The sequence below is a fragment of the Protopterus annectens genome, chromosome 10.part0 (assembly GCF_019279795.1).
Source record: "Protopterus annectens isolate FY-2018-M chromosome 10.part0, PAN1.0, whole genome shotgun sequence".
In the NCBI taxonomy this organism is placed as follows: domain Eukaryota; kingdom Metazoa; phylum Chordata; order Ceratodontiformes; family Protopteridae; genus Protopterus; species Protopterus annectens.
Window position 1 is genome coordinate 1304768183 of NC_056744.1, and position 26184 is coordinate 1304794366.

A 26184-nucleotide genomic window follows, 5' to 3' on the forward strand; every position below is an offset into this window, starting at 1 on the left:
TAACACACAACACTTATATTCTGCTACTTGACATAGTCACATCCCCTGTCTCCACACACAGAGAAAAATCTACAGTTTTAGATAAGAGAGCAGTGACCTCTGATTTAGAGGTGTTTACTGTTATACCACCTACTCCAGGGTACAGAGGGCATCAAAGTCATTGAAAGCTAAAGAGGAGCTTCGTCTGCATACAATGAAAGTATGACCCTCATGATCCCAAGTGGGATAGTCTTCAGATTTTGTCTAAACCTTGATATTCTGTGCATGAAAATCATACCATAGAGTGTATATGAAACACAGCCTTGCTGAAATATTGTGCCCACCTGTAATACATTATTCTCAGTACTCTGAATATGGTTATAATACTTTCTCCTGAAACACAGATGCTGAAACTCATAAAGTAGCAGTCTTGGGAGTCTGTATTTTTGCAGTAACTCCCAGAAGACATACTAGTTTAAATGGAATTATGCCTTTTACCAGTCCACTGTACCTTTGTGAACAAATTGTGGTAAACTCTCATGCTCTTTCAATATCTGTGTAAATGGAAAGAGCTGACCCACTGTCTCAAAGACAAGATAGTCTGCATTGCTCATTATAAAACAATGACATGGCTAATAGACAAATTCAAGTCCTGTTCCACAAAATTTAATTTCCTTACCAAAAGGTGATAAAGTATTGCTGAAATCCATTTCATCTGTGTGCTTCAGATTACTAGCATCATCAGTAATAACCTATTCATACACCTCAGTCAAGCTGGACAGTTGAGTCCTTTACAGAATTCAGTTCTGCTGCTGCATGTTTGTAGAAAATAAGAACTTGTTGTGTCCTGCAGACTGTTTATAAACATTTTCTCTTTCATGACCCTGCCCCGCACACACACAAACACACAAATTGCTCATGCAGACCTCTTCCACCATTTTGTACTCTACAGTGCATTTCTGGTTTCCAAGAAGAGACTACAGTTTTAATAGTGATACACACGCATTATAGTTATAGGTTCCTAAATTGTTACTAGCCTAATGACCACTAGGGCACTTACACGCCTAGCTGCACACCTCAATTAATTTGTATTGCAAGTATCATCATTGTATATGGGAGGGGCATTAGTAGCAAGGTAACTAAGGAATTTTGGGGGGGGGTGTTAGTTAGGATAATACTTTGCTTATTGATGGCCTTTGTCCATAAGGACATGGGGCCAGACTGGGGGCAAATTTACAAGTTTCCATCCAGTTGTTAAGGTTTTCTTTGAATGGGGTCAGGGATGAACTCTGTTTTATATGGATGGGGAGCCTATTCCATATTGCAAGGATCCTTTGGGGGACAACTGTCTCCAGTACATCCTGTTTATATAAAAAAAAAAGTTCAGATGCTTGGATATAGTGTTTTAGTGTTTCTCCTGTTTGTTTTGCACATGTTACACAGATCCATAAAGGCTGGGTCTAAGGAAGTCCTGTAAGCCAGGCAAAGATCCTTTGTCAGCAGCCTGTAGGAGACTGAATACACAGATATGGCCTTCAGGTAATCCGTGCTGGACAGGGGTATTTATGCCCTAGATTCTCATGTTGAGGAACCTCTGTGTGGTCTCCCCAGCTGCTGCATGTGCTTTGTAAAGTACATTCTGAAGGGAGCATTGTACTCAGTAATTGGCCTTATAAGAAAAGAATACAGGGATGTTATGACCTCCTTGTCCCTGGATGAGATACCCTTACTTATGAGGTGGGCCATGTAGAAAGCTTTCCATACAACGGAAGCAACATGGTGGTCAAAAGTCAGGTTGCTATCAACCTGGGTGCCCAAATCCCTCACAACTGATTGCATGCTTAGGACGTTGTTATTAATGTGATATGTGGTGACGTCACTTTCCCCAAAGGGAATGATGATACATTTTTTGGCATTCAGCCTGAGACCATGTTTCTGGCACCAGTCATTTGTTTGGGTGAGACCCTCTTGGAGGACATCCACATCACTTGGGGAATTGATAACTGCTCCCAGCTTGCAGTCATCAGCAAACTTGGTCAGCCACAGCCCACTGGTTTTGGCCTACATCTCAGAGAATTATATCCCAAATAACAGAGGCCCCAAGACCAATACCCTGGGGTATGCTGCTCATTTCAGGTCTACTGCTTGAGGTGGCTTCCCCTATTTTGATTAGGTGGGTTCTATCAGTGAGACAGTTTACTACCCATCTGGTAACATACGGAATGATGCCTAGTTGAGAGAGTTTATCTATTATGCTCGAGTGGGGAATAGTGTCAAAGGCTTTGGCCAGGTCAAGGTAGGTTGTGTGCACCATCTTCCTCTTATCCAATGCTTTGGTGACTGTTTCAAAGTCAACCAGATTTAACAGACATGAATCCCCTTGACAATGCCAAACTGTGTGGGGTTGAGTGTTTGGAGGTTAGCAAAGTCCCTATTAATGAGGTCCATGATGATTCATTCCATGGTCTTGCAGATCAGGCTAGTTAGGCTGTTGGGGCTATAATTTCTCGGATCGGTGGACACTTCACATTTGTGTAAAGGGATGACAGTGGCAGTCCTCCACTTGGCCTCCACCAGTTATGAACAGATCTGGGTGCTTCCTTTGAGATTGCGGATATATGTGAAGAAGGCCTTATGATTGTCTCTAGTAGATGTGGCCAATTTGGAGTCTAAGTTGGCTTTACAGGATTTCACTAGTGTTCTTATTTGCTTGTTCAGGCTAAGGAGAGATTGCTTCCAATTGGGCACCTGCTCCTTCTTGGTCCTAGACTGCAATTTTTTTCATTTTGTTATATACTTTATTGCAGATGTCCACCAGACAGGTTTACTCTTCCTTGCAAAGGATGATTTTGTCCTGTTGGGTATTCCTGATTCCATGCATCTATATAAATGCTCATATAGTACTTTGGTATAGATTTGGATATTGGTGCCAGTTCCTACAGAGGGGAAGGAGGCTGTGAAACTGTTTATACCATTCCTCAGGAGATTGTAATCAGCTTTGGAAAAGTTTTTTTGTTTGACCCTGGTTAGAGGGGGCCAGGGGAAATGGTGACTTCGAAAGTGACTGCTTTATGGTTGGATCTTGCCAGGGAGGATGATACTGCAGGGGGTGCTACAGTGGTTACTCATGCTGGTTAATACCAAGTCCAAGATAGTATCGCCTCTTATTGGGGTATTGACTAGCTGTTCCAAAGCATTTGCATTGATAAAATCGAGTAATCTCGGGGCATTTGTGTTCTGGCATGAGTAATTTTTCCAATCTATGGTTGGGTAGTTAGTCACCCAAAATCAGGGTAAAAGGTTGAATCATGATAGATTTGAAGAGGTGTAGATAGGTAGAGTGGGCATCTTGAGTCAAATTTGGGGGCTTGTAGCTAGCTATGATTTGAATAGGGGTCTTGTCAATGGTTAACTGCACCTGGCATGTGAGGGAGAGAACATACACTCTAGGTTCTTAATGTAATTACATCTCTCATAAATTGTGTCCTTGGGTGGTAGCAGTAGATGGTTGTCCATATACATGAGGCAGTTGCTACACTGTCTCAGGATGCCCATACCAACCAGGCTAGCGGGAGAAACCATAAGAAATTGTCCATCCATATTTGTCAGAATTTGAGGGAGAAAGGCCAGGGAGACCTAACAGGTAGGCCTAAAGCCCAAGTGCTTAAACCAAAACTAAGAGGCTTAGATTAACACTTACAATTTCAACAGGCTATAAGCATGCAGTAATAAATGCAACAGAAAAGATGTAATTGCACACTTTAGAGAACAAGTAGCAGCAAGTAGCAGAAGAAAAAAGATGAAGTAATAGAGTAGGAGGATGAAACACAAATAGTGTATAAGCAGTTGAATAAAGTGTTTTTTTTTGTTTATTTTTGGTCTGTTCCTCATAAAAATTCTGTTTTGACAAATCACTGGGATGAGCCAAGGATTAAAGTTATTAAATAAATGACATGCATTTGAGTTTCAGACTTGATATCCTTCAGAAAATATATTCTAACACAAATCCTGTTATTCTAGCAACTTTCTGTGTGTGTGTGTGTGTGTGTGTGTGTGTGTGTGTGTGTGTGTGTGTGTGTGTGTGTGTGTGTGTGTGTGTGTGTGTGTGTGTGTGTGTGTGTGTGTGTGTGTGTGTCAGAGAGAAAAATGCCCTGGTTAGATCTAGCAGGTGGAATTTATTGTCAAGTGCATTTTCAAGGAATTGTGAGCTTCAAGGGAAGCAAAGGTTACTGCTGCTCATGCTGAGTCTGCTTAAAATGTACAACTGTTTTGTTTAGCAAATGGTTTTATTGTGGTATAGAATTTTAAAGCAGTGTAAGCACAGCAGGTAGCATACTTGCATCTTGATGCAAAGGGCTGTAGGTTCCATTTGTATTTTAAGGGGGGTATGGTACTGCAGTTCTTAGTATGTCCTCCTTTGGATGAGACACCTAATAACTATGAACCTGTTTTCAGCTTGCCACTCATTCCCTATTGCAATATACCAGCTTACCCATTTCTTTTAATATAACCTAGTCAATTTATTCTTCAAGGGCAACAGACACTGAATTTGTAAATGAAACACTGAAATAAAGTTTTTTTCTAGCAACAACCTCTTCATTGGTTTCAGATCTCTTTAATGTGGAATTATTCAGATGACTTTTACTTCTGCAGAGATTCTGCACATTGATTGATATTGGTGGATTGTATGACAGAAGTTTGAGTGGCCCTTTATGGTTGAAATGTTTTGAATTGGGCAGGTTGTCATTATTGGTTCATATGATTTGTTTCATTGCTTAAAGGAAAAATGCTCAGAACTATAAATTTAAAACACACTCTAACAAGTGGTGCTGTATTATACAAGGGATATAATTCAATTATTATGTAGTATAATTAACAGTCAGGAAGGTGAATCAAAGAACTTTTGCATGGTTCTAAAAATGTGTGCAAGGAGCCTATGATTTGGAAACAGGCCAAAGGTAAACTTACCCTGTCACTGGCCAGGTGCATGTTCGTTGAATGTGGGTTTCGATGCTGTTTCAGTGAATGTGGGTTTCAAAGTTAGAGAAGTTTTAATGCTAAGTCTGTTTTCATTGTAAGACTATTGCTTTGTTTAGGTTTAGTAAATGTCTATCAGTGTTTGTGCTATAAAATTTGAAATAAAAGTTGTAAATGAAATCCAGATATCTGTAATCATTGTAGAAGTAAAGCATAAAACAGTATGCACACTGAGAGATTTGAACAGTGTCTATGACAAATGGGGAGAAATAGCCAAGTAACGGGACACTGGAATGGCGGTGTGGGTGGGGCCGAGTGGGTGGGGCTGCAGAGGGGGTGGGGCTGCATGGGCGGGGCTTGGGTTTGCACCCCCCTGCAAAAAATCCTGCGGGCTCCCTTGTCTACAGTGTCACTGTGTCTGTGAGATGAGACCTGTCAGTGTAAGTGTTTGTCAGCTGTAGATGGATTGTAGTATAACTGTATCAAATCTACAGTGCCACTGTGTCTGTGAGATGAGACCTATCAATGTAAGTGTGTGTCAGCTGTAGATGGATTGCAGTGTAACTCTATCAAATCCACAGTGTCACTGTATCTGTGAGATGAGACCTGTCAGTGTAAGTCTGTCATCTGTAGATGGATTGTAGTGTAACTGTATCTAATCTACCTTGTCACTGTGTCTGTGAGATGAGACCTGTCATTGTAAGTATGTCAGCTGTAGATGGATCGTAGTGTAACTCTATCAAATCTACAGTGTCACTGTGTCTGTGAGATGAGACCTGTCAATGTAAGTGTATGTCAGCTGTAGATGGATTGCAGTGTAACTGTATCAAATCTACAGTGTCACTGTGTTTGTGAGATGAGACCTGTCACTGTAAGTGCATGTCAGCTGTAGATGGATTGCAGTGTAACTGTATCAAATCTACAGTGTCACTGTGTCTGTGAGATGAGACCTGTCAGTATAAGGGTATAGGAACTGGAGACTGACTGTTTCTCTAGACTGGGCCACAATACGAACAAAAGATGGCTGACTTTAATAATTAACATAGTTTCTGGTGTAATTCTAAGGGGGTGCAGTATTTGTCAGCATGGAAGGAGATGGTCAACAGATCATGTTGCTATGCCAAGGATGGTCTGCACCTCTCCTTTCGAATATTAGCTAAAACATTGTCCTCCCCCATAGTGCCTTTTCAGGCAATCCCAAACTGAAAGCACTTCCATCAAAGCAAATCAAAACCAGGAAAATCTAAATCTAAAATCTAAACTCTCAATGCTAGGAGTCTAAACAAAAAACTCCACTCCCTACAAACTCTCCTCACCCTAGAAAATGCTGATGTCTGCACAGTCACTGAGAAATGGTGTTAAAGCTTCAGAGAGTACACCAGGAGTGCAAGTCTATAATTCCTTCCACCCATTTAGACCAGTTACTACACAGGCAAGGACTAAAGGTGGAAGTGATTTGATTTACATGAAAAATAAATATACTTCAAGGCTGGTCAGACAGGACAATGCACTTGAGATTCTCCACATTCAAATCACCACAGGCAAAAATCCCATACCACTTCCTTGAAAGCTATAGATCCCCCCCCCCCCTGTGATGCAGGAAACCCATAGCATATATTTAAACTTATTGGAAACACTCACCATCCAACCCAATACCATATTTATGGGTGACTTTAATTACTGCACAATTAACATTGGAATCACATACAGGCACAGAGATTGCTGGATTTTGTAAACACAAACTTCCTGGACCAAACTGTGAATACACCAACCAGGGGTGCAATCTTACTGGATCTGGTCCTCACTAATAGAGGAGGGTGCTGCAACCCCCTGGTGTAATGTCTTCTCTGGTAAGGTCTCCTTTGAAGTAAAAATAAAACATGGAACCCCAGGTAACCCTGGAATACTTAGGAACTACTCTAAGGCCAACTTCTTAGTATTAAGTGATAACCTGGCAACATTTCAAACCCACATAAACCCTACCTACAAAGAACTGTTCACAGAAACCCTATACAAGCATGATAATAGCTGCATAGAGGCAAGCTGTACCCACCAGGAAGAAATACAGAACTAACTACAAGCCACCATAGTGGAATTACAGCATCAATAGGCTGTAAAACAGAAGGAAGAAAATCATGGCAAAAATTAGGAGGTGAAATGCCCAGAAGGATAAAAGCACTCTCATCAAACTCAGCAACTCGGAGGACAAATAAAGTCTACCAAAGTTGAGGTAAGTTTGGCCTCCCAGCCCAAGGACAACCACAAGCCATTCTTTAGCTATATCTGCAACCTCAAAGGCCATACACAGTTGTATGCAGAGCTAATTCTTAATGGAGCCACCTATATTAAGCCAGAAAATATACAAATTCAGCTGCAACTTTACCCCTCTCTCCCCTCAGCTTTCCCTCTGGAAATACCATCAAATATAACTCCCCCTGTCACAAAAGGAAATACTGCCAGCCCAGCTAACTGGAATTTTGTAAATAGTTAAGTGTCATTTGTGAATATCAGCAGGATGCAATTGCTTGTGTTACCATTATATTAGAACTGTATGTTGTCTGTATATCTAGCTGTTGGTATAGAAGTGTGTGAAAAGTACTGAGAGTGTACACTACTGGAAAAGAACCGAAATGTATATAAACTATTGTACCTGTGTAAATGTATATGTTTTAACAGTAAAAACTAGTACATATAGAGTTAACTGGCAAAACTTCAGGAAATTAGTTGAAATTAAATTGTTTTATAACCACGTAATAAAAGAGATGTTCTCTTTCAGTTTCAGTGCAACATGAGACATAATGTCTAGAACTAGGGAGCCTTCTGCATTGTATTGTAAGTGTTTTATTGTTTTATGTCTCCTAGCAGCTGCAAACATCTGAAGGCTATGTGTTTCCACAGGGAGATGTTAAATGCCAGTAGCTTTTGACAATGGGGGTTTAGCTTGGGACTAAAGTTAGGTGACAAAAATTGATGTCATCCTGCCAGCTACCCCAGCAATAATATTTGATATTAATTTAAGAACTCTCTGAGAGAGAAAGAGAGAGAGAGATAGGGCATTTTGTATTTTGTCTTTGACTAGACAACATCTACTCACCACTTCTGCACTTGCCTTGCTGTAAGTAAGTTAACTAGGGTACAGTAATTTCTCTTAGATTCAGTAGGAACATAGTAAAGATTAGTTTAGATGTTTTCTGTATTTATTTGAGACTGTCCTGCAATGTTGTTTTAAATATTTCCTGTGATTTTGAGCTATGAAGTTACTGTAATGATTTACTGAGTATTCTTTTATTTTTTATTATTTATTATTAAATATATTTAAACTTATTTTTGTGGATGATATTTGTGAGACATATTTAAGCTCTGAGAGTACTTGCATATCTATTTGGTGACACTGTGGGCCACTCCTAATAGTCTTGCTCTTGGTCAAACTACCATTTGGATTAATACTAATATTACACAGTAAGATTGGACACCCTTTGTTAAGGGCCTTAAAGTAGTTGATAAAGAGTTGTCTGGTGGCAGTTATAACTACCTTATAGTATGGGCAAAAGGGGGCATATGTAGTAAACCTGTGCTAGCCTTTCCCGGGAGTGTGTGTGTTTGTATACAAATCAGATCTCAAAGGGTGTGTGTGCCAGCTACTTGGGCAGAGACACGAAATGCCGGTTGGACAGACAGGGTGCTGGAGGTGGCTTGGCCACTTAGCTGAGGCCTCAATTCTATAGTTATGCCAGTGGGTCTTACTGGGGATCTGGAGAAAGAGGGAGAAACCAGCCACGGACTGATTGTGGTCTCTGTGTGCTCTTAAGGGAAATTGCACTTTACTGTGTGTGTACTTGTCATCCTCACAGTGTGTATGTTCCCCACTGTTTCCAGTAGTGAGGATTGAGGCTCCTTGATCACTGGACCAGGGCTGGGGTGTCATCCCCTACTCTCACAAGGGAACAGGTCCTTAATGCTGTCTTTAAGGCCAAAGAACACTGCATCAAGGGGACCAGACAATATCCCAGAATGTCTTTTAAATAGATTGAAACATGACATATCAGGCCCTCTGGAATGGCTATTTGACTGTAGCCTCCAAACAGGCTTCATGCCTCATAGATGTAGAACAGTAACCCCTCTGCCCAAGGTGGGCCATCTACAGACCCTGAAAACTACAGACCCATAAGTCTTACTAGTCTCATATGCAAAGCCATGGAAAAGATATCATGGAAATGATCAGTGATGCGATAGGAAACCTCCAGATACTGGACCCAACCCAATTTAGCTTTGTCAAAGGCAGTTCATGCTTACTCAACCTGATGGACTTCTTTGAGAAGCTCACCAAAGCAATGGATGAGGGAAAAACCGTTCACACTGCCTATCTTGTCCTGGCCAAGGTATTTGACACAGCCCATTTGGGCATTGTTGACAAACACAAAAGATTAAGTATAAACCCTAATGTCACCCGGTGGATAACCAGGTGCTTCAAAGACAGGACCCAGGAAGTTAGAACTGGGGAGTCCATCTCTACAAAGAAACCAGTAACAAGGAGAGTCTCTCAGGGATCAGTCTTGGGACCAGACATTTTTGGCATTTACTTCTCTGAAATCAAGACCAATGTCAGTTGTCTTTAGCTGACTAAATTTGCAGATGATTGCAAATTAGGAGCTGTCACTGAATCTCCAACCAACAGAAATGTTCCCCAGGAAGGGAATCTCCAACCAACAGAAATGTTCCCCAGGAAGGGCTGGCACTGATAAATAATTGGTGTCAGAGCCATGGACTAAAACTAAATGCCAAGAAATGCATATAGTATCCTCCAGGAGGTGATCTACCCGTAGTAACTATCAGTATAGGTGCATAAGTGTAGAGTCTCTGTTTCCATGGGCTGAAACCTGTATGTGTATGATAGCGTGACTGTTTCTGCCTCTTAGGCTTGTTTAAGTGATTGATAGCTGTAAAATTACTGTGTTTATTGGTTGAGAGTGACACCATTTAATGTACCCACATGAGAACTTCAGTGCGACTGCTTCTCTGGGTTTAGAGTTATCAGTACAATGTAAGACACCTGAAGAGTGACTATTTCTCTAAGCTGTTAGTGAAAATATGGCAACTGCAGGACTGTATCTATGGCTACAATGGTTACTGTATGGCAATTACAAAATAACTGTCTCTGTAGACATAGACCTATTAGTGAAAGGTATAGCAACAGTATTAAAAATGAGTACAGATGATGTGTTAGGATCAAGGCAGGGCTTCACATTCATACTGCTAGCAACCTGGATTTAGCAGGGATGGTTAATGGACAAGGAAGAAGTCAAAGATCAACTCGCCGTAATAGAGGTAAGAGCAAAACACACATTGCTGCTGCAATGCCCTGGGGGTGTGCCCATGACAATTTGGCCCTCTTATTATTTCAGCCATGAGACAGATCTGTGAATGAAAAGGATTGTCTTACCAGTCCACTTACCTGGTAAGCAAATTACAAAATAAAATAAATTAAGTCAATTTTAATGTGAAGACCAGCCTTTTATTCTTGCCATCCATGAGATTTTTGCATTTGCAACCAGTCCCGTGATAGGTACCTGTGCCTAATAGGGATAGTGGAAATTAAAGTGTAGCTCTAAACAAGAAAATGTTAGTGCAGTGTAGCAATATAAGGATTTCAATGCCCAGATTTTATAGTTCAGTAGAAGAGAGTAATCAAACCAGGACACAGATAGATCCTAGGTATTTGTAAATGGAACAGTGTTTTTAGAAAGAGACAGTTCTTATAAATCACAGTTGGTAACAAAAAGCAATGGCTGAAGTGTCATGAAGTAAATTCTACTCAGTCTTGATACTAATGTTACACGTTACATGTTTCAGCAGTTTAATTCTGGCATAATTGCTCCATTGTGTCATATAGTTGTGTCATGCATTGCAGTCTGTTGCTTGATATATTTATATTATACATAACTATGTCTGGCCTGATTCACAACAGAAAATGGACCCCATGAATCAGCATATTTACTTGACTGATAAAATTAATGAAAAAAAGAATCAAGGTTTGAAGGAATGGTAAAAAGCATCCATAAAGATCATACAAGTAAATGAGAATATGGAAACCAGTTCATCAAATTTCATGAGTGTTGTATTCATTTACAGCTCACTATGTTACAGCGCTGATTTAATATAATGGAGTATATGACTGATACACATTTCTGCCAGAAATCAACAATACATTATAAAATACAAAGGAAACTGTGTGTGTGTGTGTGTGTGTGTGTGTGTGTGTGTGTGTGTGTGTGTGTGTGTGTGTGTACCTGTGTGAATACTTAAGGAATCGGCAGCAGGTAGTGTGTGTGTGTGTGTGTGTGTGTGTGTGTGTGTGTGTGTGTGTGTGTGTGTGCGTATGCGTGTGTACCTGTGTGAATACTTAAGGAATCGGCAGCAGGTAGTGTGTGTGTGTGTGTGTGTGTGTGTGTGTGTGTGTGTGTGTGTGTGTGTGTGTGTGTGTGTGTGTGTGTATATATATATACACCTGTGTGCATGTACCTGTATGCATCTGTATCTCTGTGTGTGTGTGTGTGTGTGTGTGTGTGTGTGTGTGTGTGTGTGTGTGTGTGTGTGTGTGTGTGTGTGTGTGTGTGTGCTCGTGCGCATGCGTGTGTACCTGTTTGAATACTTAAGGAATCGGCAGCAGCCAGCAGGTACTTTATGTGTGGGCACTCATGCATCCATAAGTGTGTGTGTGTGTGTGTGTGTGTGTGTGTGTGTGTGTGTGTGTGTGTGTGTGTGTGTGTGTGTGTGTGTGTGAGCACGCGCACCTGTGTACATGTACCTGTATGCATCTGTGTGTGTGTGTTTACCTGTGCGAATACTTAAGGAAGTGGTGGCAGTCAGCTTCTGCAGCTGTGGGATCTCTACAGCCAGCCTTTTAAGACATGTGGCATAATATTAGAATATAGTTTGAATGGATGGTTTACAAAGTGTCGATCATGCTCTGTAATCTGCACTTTATTGATTATGTTTCTTTTTAACTCTAAGTAAAATACAGAAGTTGGTCATGAAAAATCATTTTTCAAACATTTGCAAGTTGCACATATAAGGATGTAATCTATTTGACAAGGACAAGCACTGCAAAATGAAATCAAACAGACCAGAAAATGAAGGTCTCATTACTACTTTTTTATCAGAGTCAAAAAAATGATGTTACAATTTTAACATGCTTTTAAGGTAGACCCAACAGTAGTTTTTGAGAATGTTTAGGCCATTAAAGTAAAGAAACTTAATTAACCAGTACGATATGCATTTGTGCATACTTTGATGCTGATAATTCATTACTAATCTAATTTATACTCAAAGATGAACAGTCTGTATTAAAATTCCACAGGAGATCCTTTGAAACTGCATCTTATAAAATGAATGGAAAGATCCTGAGAGCTAGTGAAGGTCATATTGTTCATCAAACATTTCACAAAATAAGTAACTTAGTAGTGAGTAGTAAGTAAGTAGTAAGCAGGTGTCTGAGCCTACAACAGGTGCAGAGATGCTAGTATTTTGTAGGTGGAACAGGTTTATTATCAACTTGTCATCTGTATGACATTAACCCAAAACTACTCCCTCTCTTTTCAGGTTGGACAACTTGCTTAATATGGCTTATGGCGTTAAAAGGTAATTAAAACTCCAGAGACTGCTGTATACCTTACTGACATTGTCTGGTGCTATAATTTCTTTTCAGACTGTATTTGTCTTCTAAGTCTTGCTTGTTCATTTCCTCCAGCATGCCAGCTTGTTTTTAATCATTTTTAAATGTATTTAAAGGAATACAAATCTTGTGGGTTTTTTCACATTTTTCATTTCCATGTTTTTATGTATGTTTAGTGTACAAACAGAACTGTAACATTCACTTTATTAAATGGTTAAATTAAATATTTATAAAAACTGGTATTAAAATGTTTCCTGACAATTCAGAAATCAGTGCTTATACTGCTGAAGAACTGTTACTGTAATCTGAGGTTTGGTTTATGTATTCTGGCTTAATTTAAAAAAATGTAATTACAAAAAATGACAAAACAAGGTTTATAGAATGTTTTCATACCTGCTTGTAATTTTTTGAAGTGCAGCTGTATGTACCGTAATTAATTAATACCTTTACATTTCCTTAGTTACGTGCTTAATAGCTCTACATTTTTAGTGCTGACTCCTAAGCTGTCTGCACAGCATATGTTAAGTGCCGCAATGCACATTCTTCTAATCAGACCCTACATATTTTGACCTTTTTATTATTAAGCCATAGCCCAAATAAATTTACTGTATGCTTTGGTATCTTCAGGGTGGCCACAGTGGTGCAGCAGTTAGCGTTGCTGCCTCACAGCAAGAGGTTCTCCGGTTCGATTCTCGGCTGGGGTGCCTTCTGTGCGGAGTCTGCATGTCCTCCCTGTGGTCGCGTGGGTTTCCCCCGGGTGCTCTGGTTTCCTCCCACATCCCAAAGACATGCAGTAGGTGGATTGAACACTCTAAATTGGCCCTAGGTGTGAGTGTGTGCATGTGTGTGCCTTCTGTGGAAGGTTGGCCGCCGGGCTGGCAACTCGACACCATAAAACTCCACTGCCAATCATGAGCAGACAGATGATCCGCTGTGGCGACCCCTAACCGGGAAAAAGCCGAAAGAAGTAGAAGAAGATGCTTTGGTATCTTCACTATAGGGATACTATGGAATGTATAAACAAAATGTAATGGGTGTATCCCTACAAATGTATGGTATTGCATTCATAAAAATCTGTGGCTGCACCTATCCCTATACTGATGTCACTGAAGTTAAAGGTCACAGTTTACCCCAATGAAAAATATAAATAAAATACAATTTTGCAAAGGATTTTAACAAAAAAAAGTTTCATGGCAATGTACATGCCATGGTACAAAAGGAAATTACATGAGGTGATCAATACATTTAGATCATTGTGGGTTTCACAGTCACTTAAAAATATGATTTCAAGTACAAGACAATTATGTATAGTCTAATTACAGAAAAGGATATTGTTGAGACACACAATTGTGCCCTGAGATGATGGAATCTTACAGTAAAGATTTTCAGATGTTGGGTATAAAGACAAAGTACATGTTATATAACAGGGTTATCTACTAGTCAGTCACTATCTATAGTATTATATAGGTTCATAGGTTTATACTAGGCTATCTGCCCTAGGGCATTTATAAGCCTAGCCAGAATGTGTTTGGCTTTCGCCACCCATTTTAAATTTATTTTGCTATGCCCTTTTTCGAGGTTAGTATACTGTGCCTCTGTCTAACAGTGACACAGAAGTGATACCTGGGGTAAACCTACGATCTCCCATCCACTCATCAAGATTCCTCTTGAAGAGAGTCAATGAGGGACTCTGCCTAACCTGGACTGGGATTTTATTCCAGAGTGAAGGGAGCCTCTGGGTTATGAATCTGTCCCTCCAGCATGTCCTATTTATTTCAGTGCTGAGGTTCAAGTCTCTCGAGCACGTAGCTCGATGGGATTTGGATTTTCTGAGGTGCAGCATGTCCATTAATTCCGGGTTGGACATGGCTTTATACGTCAGGCACAGATCGCCTCTGAACAGTCGGTATGCCACCGAGTAGAGCTGGAGTTTCTTTAACCGGCAGCATATGGCATCTGTTTGAGCCCTTTGATCCTCTTGGTGAGGTACTTTTAGGGTCTTTCCAGTTGCTGCAGGTGTCTGGTAAGGTACATCCCAAAAGGGGCATTGTACTCAATTATGGGCCGGATGAGGGATGAGTAAAGAGGCACGATGACCTCCCCTGATCTAGATGTGAATCCCTTCATGATTAGGTGGGCTATATAAAATGTTTTTCTAACCACTTTGGCCGCATGGTTGTCAAATGAGAGATTGCTATCAACTTGGGTCCCCAGGTCCCTAATTACTTCTTCTGTACTTAATGGATTACCACCTATGTCATTGTCTATAGTATTATATAACAGGGTTATCTACTACTCAGTCAGTGTCTATAGTATTATATAACAGGGTTATCTACTACTCAGTCAGTATCTATAGTATTATATAACAGGGTTATCTACTACTCAGTCAGTGTCTATAGTATTATTTTATTTATTTATTTATTTTACATTTGTTGACCGGGCTAGTCTAGCTGGATACATGTCCATTTTCAGTAGAGGCCCGGGGAGAAAAGCTCCATGTTGAGTACAACAAGCCATTAACAAATGATATACAAAATAACAATATAGAATAAAAAACACCACATTAAGTACAATCATGAAAAAGTATACAAAAGAATACAACAAAATAGAGTCAAGGAAGAAGTATCAATTAGTTGTATACAAAAACAGAGCATAAAAATATATATATATTTTTTTTATATAACAGGGTTATCTAGTACTCAGTCAGTGTCTATAGTATTATATAACAGGGTTATCTACTAGTCAGTCACTATCTATAGTATTATATAACAGGGTTATCTACTAGTCAGTCATTGTCTATAGTATTATATAACAGGGTTATCTACTACTCAGTCAGTGTCTATAGTATTATATAACAGGGTTATCTACTAAGTCAGTATCTATAGTATTATAAAACAGGGTTATCTACTAGTCAGTCACTATCTATAGTATTATATAACAGGGTTATCTACTAGTCAGTCAGTGTTTATATTATATAACAGGGTTATTTACTACTCAGTCAGTGTCTATAGTATTATATAACAGGGTTATCTGCTAGTCAGTCACTATCTATAGTATTATATAACAGGGTTATCTACTAGTCAGTCACTGTCTAAAGTATTATATAACAAGTTCAAGAGGAAAGGGCTCAGTCCAAGACCAATAAACAAAAAAGAGCACTGGATAGGCATTTCCACCACAAATGCAGTTTATTAAAGCACAGCAAACCACAGCAAGGCAAAGCACAAGAAACAGGATTGTTACAAATGTTGAAAATGTACTAGAAGTGTTAAAATGTTGAAATATGAATATAGCTTGTAACTAAATCTAGGGGTCTAAAGCTTATCTGCTCTTAACTTCAAGAGAGGGGCAAGGGAGATCATCTCATTCAAACCCAGCCATTTACTGGCTCCTAATACCAGTTGCTAGTATACCTCTCGGTATTCCAACTTAGTCTCCCACGATCCACCCCTTTTGTCCACCACAAGAAATGTGACAAAAAGCTGCCCCACATATCGGAGTGTATTTGTATAGGGCATTTTTAATATAACCCCTCTTAATATCATAAAGGTGCTCATATATCCTTCTCTTTAAACACCTTTCGTTTTTACCTATGTAAAATGCCTCATATTTCATACACGTTGCAATATAAACTAAGCCTTTACTATCACAATTATAACGTGACTTAGATCATATATGTTTACCCCTGCTACTAATAAATATTTCTGAGACATTAGATATAAAAGGACACTGCTGGCATGCTCCGCACTTGAAAGTCCCAACCTTCTTATTGACTGATTCCACATATTTATTCTCCAAAAGGTCTTTAACATTTCTACCTTTCCTGTAAATAAATTTCAGGGGAACATCAAACTTTAAATTCAGATCCGATAACTTGGAAAACTTGTCCCATTCCTTCTGAACTAAGTCCCTAATAATGTAGGAACCTCCTAACCTACAATCAGCTCTGCCTCTGTCATTCTGTCTACCTCCCCAATTAGTGTCCTGACCTCAGAAACCTAGTACAACATCACTCCGCCAAAAGGCCTCTTAGATCATCAAGCAAACTACTACTAGAAGTCACCAACAGCTACAATAGCTTTGGAGACACACTATATAGTAGTTCAGTGGTAAAAATTGGAACTCTCTCCCCACTAGCATACAAAACACATCGTCCAAAGCCTCCTTTAAAAACCTCATTAGGCAACATCTCAAGCAAAGTTGGCAGTGCCATGACTGCTCCCCAGGCTAGTGAAAGCGGATAAGGTACACATACTAAACCTAGAGTACTTGATAATAGTTTTCACTCTTATTCACAAACACTGGCTATCTACAATGTATGTACGGTACCTGTGTACTATGTATGTACTCTACCTATGTTCCAAATTTCAGCTGTAGACCACAAATCTATTAATTACCTTTACTTTTAAATTAATATTTTCTTGTTTGTTCTCTCCGCTGTAAGTGTGATGTGCTGCATACCACTGTAAAAACATGTATATTATAATTTGTTTGTATACTGATCATGTCTAAATATCTAAATGTAACTGTAATTTTTCTATGTGGAGCTTTTCTCCCTGGGCCTCTGCTGAAAAAGGGCCTTTTTGGCTCAGTCAGACACCCCCGGTTAACAAATGTAAAATAAATAAATAGTCAGTCAGTATCTATAGTATTATATAACAGGATAATCTACTAGTCAGTCACTATCTATAGTATTATATAACAGGATTATCTACTACTCAGTCAGTGTCTATAGTATTATATAACAGGGTTATCTACTAGTCAGTCAGTGCCTACAGTATTATATAACAGGGTTATCTACTACTCAGTCAGTGTCTGTAGTATTATATAATGGGGTTATCTACTACTCAGTCAGGGTCTATAGTATATAGCAGGGTTATCTACTACTCAGTGTCTATAGTATTATATAACAGGGTTATCTACTAGTCAGTCACTATCTATAGTATTATATAACATGGTTATCTATTACTCAGTCAGTGTCTATAGTATATGGGTTATCTACTACTCAGTCAGTATCTACAGTATTATATAACAGGGTTATCTACTAGTTAGTCACTATCTATAGTATTATATAACAGGATTATCTACTACTCAGTCAATCTCTATAGTATTATATAACAGGGTTAGCTTCTACTCAGTCAGTATCTATAGTACCCAGTGCCTGCCACCGTTGCTTTCTTATTTTCAAGAGTGTTTAATTGATAGCTTTGATTTCCTCACTGGAGTCATGTTTCCATGGCCGTGTGCCATTTGTTTTAGCACTGATACTTAAACCTTACACTGGAGTTAGTTTTTGAGACAAAATACTGATTATATATTAATTTTTACTTTGTTTATTTAAATTTATTTGGGGCCAACAGTTATTCCCCCATCAGCATGCTTACTGCGGGGAGAGGGCAGGGACATTCTGCAACCAGGTAGTCTGACTTATGCTAAATGAAAACCAAGTATTTTATTGAAGCACTTTTCATCCCTCTCACTGGTAGGACTTCTTCAGGAAGTCCCCCCAGTGAGTGAGATGAAAGGCACTTCAGTAAAATACTTGGTTTTCAATTAGTATGTCACTTCATGTGCTCTGTCAGCAGCTTTTTATTTTCCTTGGTTTACTTTCTCCCTTCACTAGTCAGTGTAGTCTGACCTATACCCCAGACCAAGACTAAAACTGATTTTTTCCCCACAGGTTTGACATTTGGCCCAGGTCATGACTGAAAATGTTCTAGTGTTTAGGACTCACTAATTTACCCAGTTAACAAAGGAAGTAAATAAATGCTGAGCAGTTCCTGGATTTTTCCTAAGTTTTTCCTAACCTTAACTTGATGACATGTAGTCATCAGGCTTGGAGGTCTAGGATGAGTGTGCGCTCCACTCCTCAATCATTGGACTAACACACCTCCTCTGGTTCCCTGACCCCACAGCCCTGGAGTACCTTCTGAATTCCATCCTCCGTCAGATCTTAACTTGGAGAATACTGTCACTGAGCTCTGGGAGAATTGTCTGTTGTCATGTTTTAAGAATCCTGTTACAATACAGGAGTACAAGGCTACTCCCAGATGCTGTGTACCAACAAAGTTAAATTATATAAACAGCTACATGAAGCTGGGCTTCGATAACAAGTCAGACTTTGTCTCTTGGCTTGAAATTTTAAAGAAAGAAATCTGAAAACGGTATCACAAATACTGACACTCAGGCAGGGTAAGTGGCAGTTCACCTGCTAAAAATTAATAGGTCCTTTAAATATTTTCACATCAGCTTGTATACTGAAAGTGTTATTCCCCTATTAGATTGGTGCCACAGAAGTGAGCTTATCCAGGTTAAAACTCTCTTACGTGAATGACTTGCAGCCTCCTATTTGCTGGGACAAAGAAGGTAGAGCCATTAAGGGAATTCCAGTGGGGAAAGTTCTTGGCCCAGATGGCTTTCCTGTAGCACATTTTTATTTAACACCAATACTGGCAGCGGTCCTCCAGGCTATCTAGGTGAGTGGTGTCCTACTACCTTATGCTACGCTATCAATAATTTCAGTTATTCCTCATTCTGAGAAAGATGTGACCAAAGCTGTGAATTACCAACTGATCTCCCTCCTCAAAGTTAATATAAAATTGTACACTAGAATCTTAGCAGACCAGTTCAGGGAGCTAATGTCCAGTCTTATTATTCCACCTGAGGCTAGGGCTGGCTTTGTCCCAAGAAGAGACTTGTTGACAGTCAATGGGTCCTCATGATGCTAACGTAAGCACAACAGTAAGAAAATACACAGAGAAGTAGCCATTTGCAGACAGAAAAAGCCTTTGAGTCCATGTGCTGGACCTACTTTTACAGAGTAATGGTAAATTTGGGGATTGTGCAGTGTTCTGTGGCTGTTATGCAGCTGCTCTGTACAAGTCCTGTTGCCTCATTGCTTATGAATGTCACTTTATCAGATAAGTCTGTGCTTGATAGAGAGACCAGACAAGAATGTCCCATCCTGCTGGACCACTGAGACTTTAGCCCTCATCTTGCAGCTAGGAACTTTAAGAAAGGGGTAGTTAAACATCTATTATTTGCAGATGATTGTCTGATACTGTACAAATATCCTGCTTCTGGATGAGTTACTCATGACCCTTGGTTTAAGACTCAAGAAAGGGAAGACTGACAGATTTTCTGGCAGCAATGCTATGGTGGAACTTATTGTTAGGGCTCAACCTATGTGTTTCAGATGGTATAGAGAGACAGTACCTTGATATTAATTTGTATTTTAATCCTAGGTAGGTGGTAAATATTAACTTAAGCCTTCTGTGAGACAAGTTGTATTTCTCTGTACATGTGGCAATGGTTAAAGCTTTCTTTTCTAAGCCAAGAGTCCATAGCTAAAATATTTTATATGCCTTGGGTGCTTTACATATTGTAGCATTATGAAAATTAAGTGACTGTTATTAAAGCTTTTGTGGAATAATGGCTACTGTGATGTTCCAAAGGAAGGAATGAGAAGCACAGACTTTCAAACCAAGTCATTGAATTTGCTTAAGTCTATGATGGTCGAGTGATTGTGGAGACTGAGTGCTCCTATCTGGTGGCACCCTCTTCTGTTGATAATGTGCAAGGTACAAATGGATGGACTGGATTGCGACTATAATCATTATCCTCAAGGACTTATACAAAGTGGTACAGAGCAAGACTGTTTTCTTATGTTTTTCTTAATACCTTTATTAAATTACAGTTTACATAGTGTCATTGGAACACATACATTAACAGAAAAGAAAACAAATCATAGTGGCAGATATGCCTCTCAATCTCGAAATTTGGACACAGCCAAAATTAATGGAGGACAAAACCCCAAAAATACGGACAAATTTTAAATATTGCTTTCATAAATTTTGAACATTGCTATAATAAAAGGCATTATGTTATCATGCATTTTCTGAAGGATATGAAGTCTGAAACTCAAATGCCTGTCATCATTTAGTAAATTTAATCCTCACTGATTAGCCACAAAAATCCACAAAACCACACATTTTATGAGGAACAGACTAGAAATATAAGGCAAAAAATCTGAGCACTCTGCAAAAATCTGGACATTTGAGGGCATATTATTTTAATGAAAAACACATATCTGTTTTCTTTTTAATGATTATTGTTCATTCTAACATTACTTAAATTGCTCAACTCCTGCCTTCCCTTAAACCTCACTCCGTTTCCTCCTGGTGAACATTATTCAGCATGTTTTATTTCCACAAATTGCATTTATTTCTATGCTACTTGCTCTTTCTCTTTCCTAATGATCCGACCTCAAGTTCTTTTATCTCCTTTACATTATTCAGTACTACAAATTGTAGCTGGTTTAGATTTTGATTTCCATTTGATAGTAATTGCTTCTATGGCAGCTGTGTCTTGGCTATTCAGATCTTTTGTCCAAGTTCAAAATAATAATTTCCTTAGCTGCAACCATTTGCTCCCTGAACACTTCTGACAAAGTACTCTTTAGGGAATTTTTTAAATCTGCCAAACTGTTACCCTCCCAAAAACAGATTCCTGCAGTTACCTGTTTCTCTCTCTCTCTCTCTCTTTCTTCCCATTACACCTCCAGCATTTGCTCTCTACCCGAGGAAATTATTTCTGAAGTCTGTTTGGGGTATAAAAATATCTAAGCAAACACTTCAATGCAAAAATCATAAACCTTCTGGAGTTTGTTGCATACTTAGGAGCCTTACAGATATCTTCCCTTTGTTCCATTGTAAATTACCTTTCCAATCTCTCTTCCCAATCTTTTCCAAACTCCTATGACTGATTCATATATATCTCTATTTTATATGCCCTACTGGGTCCCCTTCAATTGGTCGACATTTCAGAATGTCGAAGACCATATGGCCGAGACCATATGATCGACATTCGAAATATTGAACATGCTGAACCAGCATCTCCATACAGTGCGGAATGGAAAGATTTCCATCATCTGCACTGTAGTGCAATCTCAGAGTTGGTATATTTATGTTCCAGGGGTGGGGGGCAGAGCCCCCCTATGGGAGTGCGGGGGGTGGAGCCCCCTACTAGCAGCATGAAGGTAAGTTTTTGTTGTGGTTTTTTTTTTTTTTTTTTTTTTTATTTAATGGTTGACATTTTGAATGTCGATCATATGGTCTCAGCCATATGGTCTTCGACATTCTGAAATATTGACCATATGAAGTAGATCCACTCTACTATCCCCATTTTTAACATCAGCTTCTGTCCTAGACTCAACAATAAACTGTATACCAATCCCTGACAGAGAAGGAAGTCTCTAACTTGCAGTCCAAATTTCTCATCCTACTCTGTTACCTTTCCCTCTCTAGTTGTTTGTTCCCAGTACATTGGTTCCTTTGTCAGTTTTTCTAGTAAATTCCAGACTCTTCTTGCCAAGTTCTATACTTCTACTTGCAGTCATCCCTAATGGCAAAATCTCTTTTCTCCATTCCTGTGCTAGCTTAATTCTAAAAATACATTCGGCTACTTTATAAATCTAACATTTTGTATAGTTGTTATTATCCTTAAGAATCTGCCTCAAAAATCCCACTATCTCCTTATTTCTTGAGCCGACCCCCCCCCCCCCCCCATTCATCATCATAACTTTCTGCTTGGATTTATAACCTTCGGCATGTGTTACGTATATGAACTTTAACTGTGCAACTGTAAAGTATCCCTTCAAATCAGGCCATTTTAAACCACCTTGTTCTATAGACAGGATCAATTTAGACCACCTAGCTTTTGGCCTCTTCCCCTCCCAAATAAATTCCTTCAACTCTGTATTAATTGTCATTTACAACTTTTCCTCTGGGTGATACAAATATGCCTGACACGTATAACACTAATGGGACTAAAAACATTTTCTTCTTTCCAAATTCATAATCGAGAGCTTCAAGTTTCTTAGTTTATGTACCATCTTTTAAGTCTTTTTCCACATATCCTTAACTACCATAAAAGAATCTTATCATTTTCCTATAAATATGAATATTCTGAACCAAACATCAAAGTACATCATTACTGCATCCTCATGAATATGGGTATTATGGAACCAGTTCATGTAGGAGTACATCATTTATAGCTATAGCCTTTGTTTTATCTTCATTATTTTTTTATCCTGGAAAGACATGAAACTACTTCAAAATGTTCAATAACACCAAAGTGTCTTTTTCTGGATTTTTTTAAGTACAAAATAAAAGCATCTGCAAATAAAGCTAACTTTTCTTGATTACCATACCATTTATAACCCTGAATTTGTGAGTCCCTTGTTTTCTTTACTACTGGTTCTAAATATAAAGCAAAAAACAAAGGGAAATAGGACAGCCCTATCTTATCCCTCTGTTCAAACAGAACTTGTTACAGTGGTACCCTCCCACCTTAACTCTTGCCTCTGATCCTTCGTATTTCCTCCAGATTAGGTCTATTATTCTTCTTCCAGTGAATGAAATGTGGCCATTATCCTACTCTTAAAAATCCCAGGTTCCTTTTGCAAATGCTTTTTCTTTGCATCAAGACCCAGTAACAAAAGCAACATTTTCTTACATTCAGCTACCTCCTGGATCATGTTTTAGTAATGTTGTCAAATGTTTGGCTCCCCTCCACAAGACACATTGATCCATATCTATCAATATTGGCAGTACCTTTGCCATTCTCTTAGCTACTATAGAAATAAACACTTTATTATCCAGGTTTAAACTTGAAATTGGTCTATATGAAGCTGCATCTAAAGGGTCTTTATCATCTTTGAGTAAAACAGCTACCACAGCTTTCTTCTAAGATGCAACATGTTTGTACTCTCCCTTTTAAAATGCTGTTAAATGTAACCTTGAAGATCTTTATCACGTTTTCCCTTCCAAGTTTCTATCTTTCACGTGAATACCATCTGTTCCTGGAGACTTCTTGTTAATTGATTATTCATCACTATTTTATCTCATCTCTTCCTACTTTGTCTATTAGTTGTTGAGCCTCTTTGTTATGTCTTCTCTTCCTACTTTGTCTATTACTCGTTCAGCCTGATTGTCTTCTAACTTTACATAATTAAACCTTCCATAAATATTTCCATTTGTCCATTTTCTTGGTTTCCACATTCCTCTGATTTATACATATTTCCATAAAAATTCCAGAATAACTCTAATACTTCCACAGGATCTCTGGTTATTATTATTTTTTTTTTTTTGTCATTCCCTGTCTAAGTTTAATCACAACCATTTCTTTCTATTGCCTATATTGTGCTAAAGTTGTCATCCTAAAATTTGTTACTGAAATAGTTGCTTAACTGCAACAACATTTGTAAAGTCATACATATTATCCAAATACTTGCTTATTTTCCTTTTAGCACTCTGCAGTTGTTGTTCTTATTGTTCTGTGAGATTAGCCTTATTCTGCAACATATTAACCTTTATAAACCTTTTTAAATAATTTCAGGTTTCAATCTAAACACATGGCATGCTAAGACTAAGGCCAAAAAACTCCACTGGGAAGTTAATTGGCACTCATCACCCATCCTTAACCCCTTTTTCCCATTTTGCACATGAGGTTGGGGTGTCACTTCAACTGTGACAATTATCTCGAGCCAAGGTGTACACTGTCGGGTGGCTAGCCCTGTAGTACATCCATAGCACTCACTCACACCTACAGCCAATTTAGAGTGCCCAATCCATCTACTGCATGTCTTTGGAGTGTGGGAGGAAACCAGAGCACCTGGAGGAAACCCACGCAAATGCAGGAAGGACATGCAGACTCCACACAGAAGGCACCCCAGCCAAGAATTAAACCAGAGAACCTCTTGCTGTGAGACGACAACGCTATCTGTTGCATCACTGTGGCTGCCCTGATGTAAATGACACAGTTAATCTGAATGGGTTATTGCACCTTAGAGCCATGAAGATTTTACTAATGTCTAGGAAACTATTGATATTAGGTGAAGATTTTTTGTGACATACAGTAACTGATTCTTATTATTTATTATTCACCACAAGCTATTTATTGCCTATTAATTTATTAATTTTTATATAAGTTGCCCATAAAATTCTCAACCACCCTGATAATACGCCTGCACTTAAAAATGTCATCAACCCTTATAGCAACCTGAGGTCACTTTGCTCTTCTAATAAACTACTGGATCAAACATCCAAAATCAACAACTCTGCTGGGGACGCTCTGTTTGCTAACTCTGTTGGCAAAACTTGGAACTCTCTTCCTGCTGATCTTACTCTTAAACACTCTCTTACTCAGTTCAAAAAAGTCTCAAGCTATACTTTAAAACTCACTGGCTATGTCCTTGTTCAAAATCCAACTAGATCTTCCTCTATAGTCTGTAATCATGTTACATTGCCTAGTCAATTTGAAACACTGTTTTAAAAATGTATGATTATATTACCTGCTTGCTCAACTGGAGCCTGTAAACTGTGTGCAACTTGAAATCATTTTGTGATTTTTACTGTATATTCTACCTTGGAGCTTTTCTCCTCGGGCCTCCGCTGAAAATGGACATGTATGCAGTCGGACTATCCCGGTCAACAAATGTAAAATAAATAAATACATAACTAAAACCTTTCAGTGTTTTACCTTTTATATAAAATGTACATCATTTACGTTACTAATTTTAAACTAAATAATTTCATTAGAAAATTCTAGGATGTGTTTTTAATGACATTGGAATTTATTTTTCCATATTTTACATCTTGGAGAGAAAGGAGTTTTGCATCTCACTCTGCATATTGTTTTTTATTAACCTAACTGAATTTTATATTTAGTGCTGCCTTGATTTTGTGTAACATTTGATACTTAACTTTTAATATTACATTTTTACGTTTAATGTTTAATCATTTTTTAATATTTGCAATGAAATGTTAATTATTCATGTCATGGGTTGGTTTGTTTTATTTATTGGGTGAGATTTATCACATGATGCAGCCCAATTGAGCCCTCAGAGCCACATGCTCCAGGGATCTAAACCTTGTCATCACAATAAACAAAACATGCTGGAGGTATAGGTTCCTGACCCAGAGACTCCCCAGACTCTGGAATAGACTGCCCAATGCATGTCAAGCAGATCGCCTCTTTGGACCTCTTCAAAAGGAACCTTGATGATTGGATGGGAGAAAGGAAATTCACCCTGGGAATCATGTCAGTCACCCTGCTAGACAGGGTTCCAGGGAAGTAAATAGTGTGGGAAGAAATAGCCAGGGGAATTGTTATGGCTAGGCTTGTATAGGCCCTAGGGCCAATAGCCTAGCACCAACCTAAGAACCTATAATTGTGAATAATAGGGGGTCGATGATGCATGTTCACTTTTTATTTTGTGAAAATCTGATGAAGGTCCGACACTGCTTAGGGATGAATGCTCTTATTATTAAATATTTTCTTGACACAGAGGTGTCTCATCTGGTATTTTTTTCTTTAGTTTTATTTTTTGTACCAGGTTGGTTATTCTTGTTTTTGAGATATAACTACATGCTAGAAAACTGTCCGCCAATACCAATAACTCCTTATTACCACAAATCTATCATAATTGTTTTTTATTACTATTATTTCACTATTGGAGCCCATCTAGCATTCACTATTATTATTCCTTTTTTCCT

The 26184-nt window shown here is 38.7% G+C and overlaps 1 protein-coding gene across 8 annotated transcripts in view; it reads left to right on the forward strand.

The window, feature by feature from the left end:
- ELAVL4 (ELAV like RNA binding protein 4) overlaps positions 1–26184 on the forward strand; it is a 731770-nt gene that overhangs the window by 679902 nt on the left and 25684 nt on the right. For all 8 annotated transcript variants that reach the window (XM_044085981.1, XM_044085982.1, XM_044085986.1 and 5 more), the window contains one exon: positions 12556–12594. In XM_044085981.1, coding sequence (XP_043941916.1) covers positions 12556–12594 — 39 coding nt within the window. The remainder of the gene's footprint in view (positions 1–12555; positions 12595–26184) is intronic.